The 1,073-nt window shown below is 43.1% G+C and overlaps 1 protein-coding gene across 1 annotated transcript in view; it reads left to right on the top strand.

Annotated features, from left to right (window-relative positions):
- The window catches only part of LOC134444311 (mast cell protease 1A-like), a gene marked incomplete at its 5' end in the record, with an annotated part of 3,567 nt that extends 2,959 nt beyond the window's left edge, over window positions 1-608 (top strand). The window contains one exon of the mRNA XM_063193650.1: window positions 444-608. Coding sequence (XP_063049720.1) covers window positions 444-608 — 165 coding nt within the window. The remainder of the gene's footprint in view (window positions 1-443) is intronic.
- Window positions 609-1,073: the final 465 nt, after the last annotated feature.

The following is a 1,073-nucleotide window of genomic DNA, read 5'->3' as shown; positions in this document are numbered from 1 at the left end:
GCCATTTCAAATTCCAAGAGTTTACCCCTCCCGCCACAGTAACCGGTTTTCAATGTCATGATCAAATGTTAATGATTGGGTAAAATCAGACACACCCACCAGAATTTCTCAATTTGCCACACCCTCTGTAGGCTGTGAATGAATTGGATGTTCCATTACCTTCTCTAAGCTGCAAATTAAAAATTATGAGGGTATGTCCAGATCAGAGTAGGATTTCATAACCAGAGGAGGTGGGGTAACTGAACTCGGCCAGTGACCACTGACTGACTTCTGACTATTTCGTTGCCATTGTGACTCTTATTTGTTGGGTGCGGTATTGTGTATTGCCATGACAACGGCTAATTGTTGTGTTGTGTATTGCCATGACAACGGCTAATTGTTGTGTTGTGTGTTGCCAGGCTGACTGCTAATCGTTGCGGGTGGTGGTGTTTGTGTGTTGCCAGGGTGACTCCGGGGGTCCGCTGGTGTGCTGGAAGGGGAAGAGTAGAGTTCTGTACGGCACCACGGCCTACACTGATGTCCCCTGCGACAAGCCGGGCTACCCAGAAGTCTACATGAGGGTGCCTTTCTTCCTGCCTTGGATACGCTCTGTCATGGGGGACAATTGATGTGGAAATGTAGACACTCATTGGAAATGTAGACACCCATTGGAAATGTAGAAACTCATTGGAAATGTAGACACCCATTGGAAATGTAGACACCCATTGGAAATGTAGACACTCGTTTCAATGCATTTGAATCTCTTAAATGTCTTTTTTCAGAAAGTGCGCTCAAGTCCCAACTGTTTCTTACAAGGTCTTTGGGTGCGAGCAAACAGCAAAGCTCATGTAGTAAAAAAGCCGCACTCTCTGGTGTAATTCTTGTAGTTTTAATCATCACCCATATCTTAATTTAATTTTGTAACTTGTGATGCAATTTGGCCTGGACGCCCTTGTAAACGAGATTTTTTATCTCAATGGGTCTATTTTCCTGGTAAAATAAAGGTTAAAAATGCATTCAGTATGGGTAATTAATTATAAAATACGGATGCCATCATTCTACATAATTAGTGAGTCAAGATTGAGTAGATGAGC

The sequence above is a fragment of the Engraulis encrasicolus genome, unplaced genomic scaffold (genome assembly GCF_034702125.1).
Source record: "Engraulis encrasicolus isolate BLACKSEA-1 unplaced genomic scaffold, IST_EnEncr_1.0 scaffold_50_np1212, whole genome shotgun sequence".
In the NCBI taxonomy this organism is placed as follows: Eukaryota; Metazoa; Chordata; class Actinopteri; order Clupeiformes; family Engraulidae; genus Engraulis; species Engraulis encrasicolus.
Note: the sequence above shows the minus strand (reverse complement) of the source record. Positions and strands in the feature narration are given on the sequence as shown.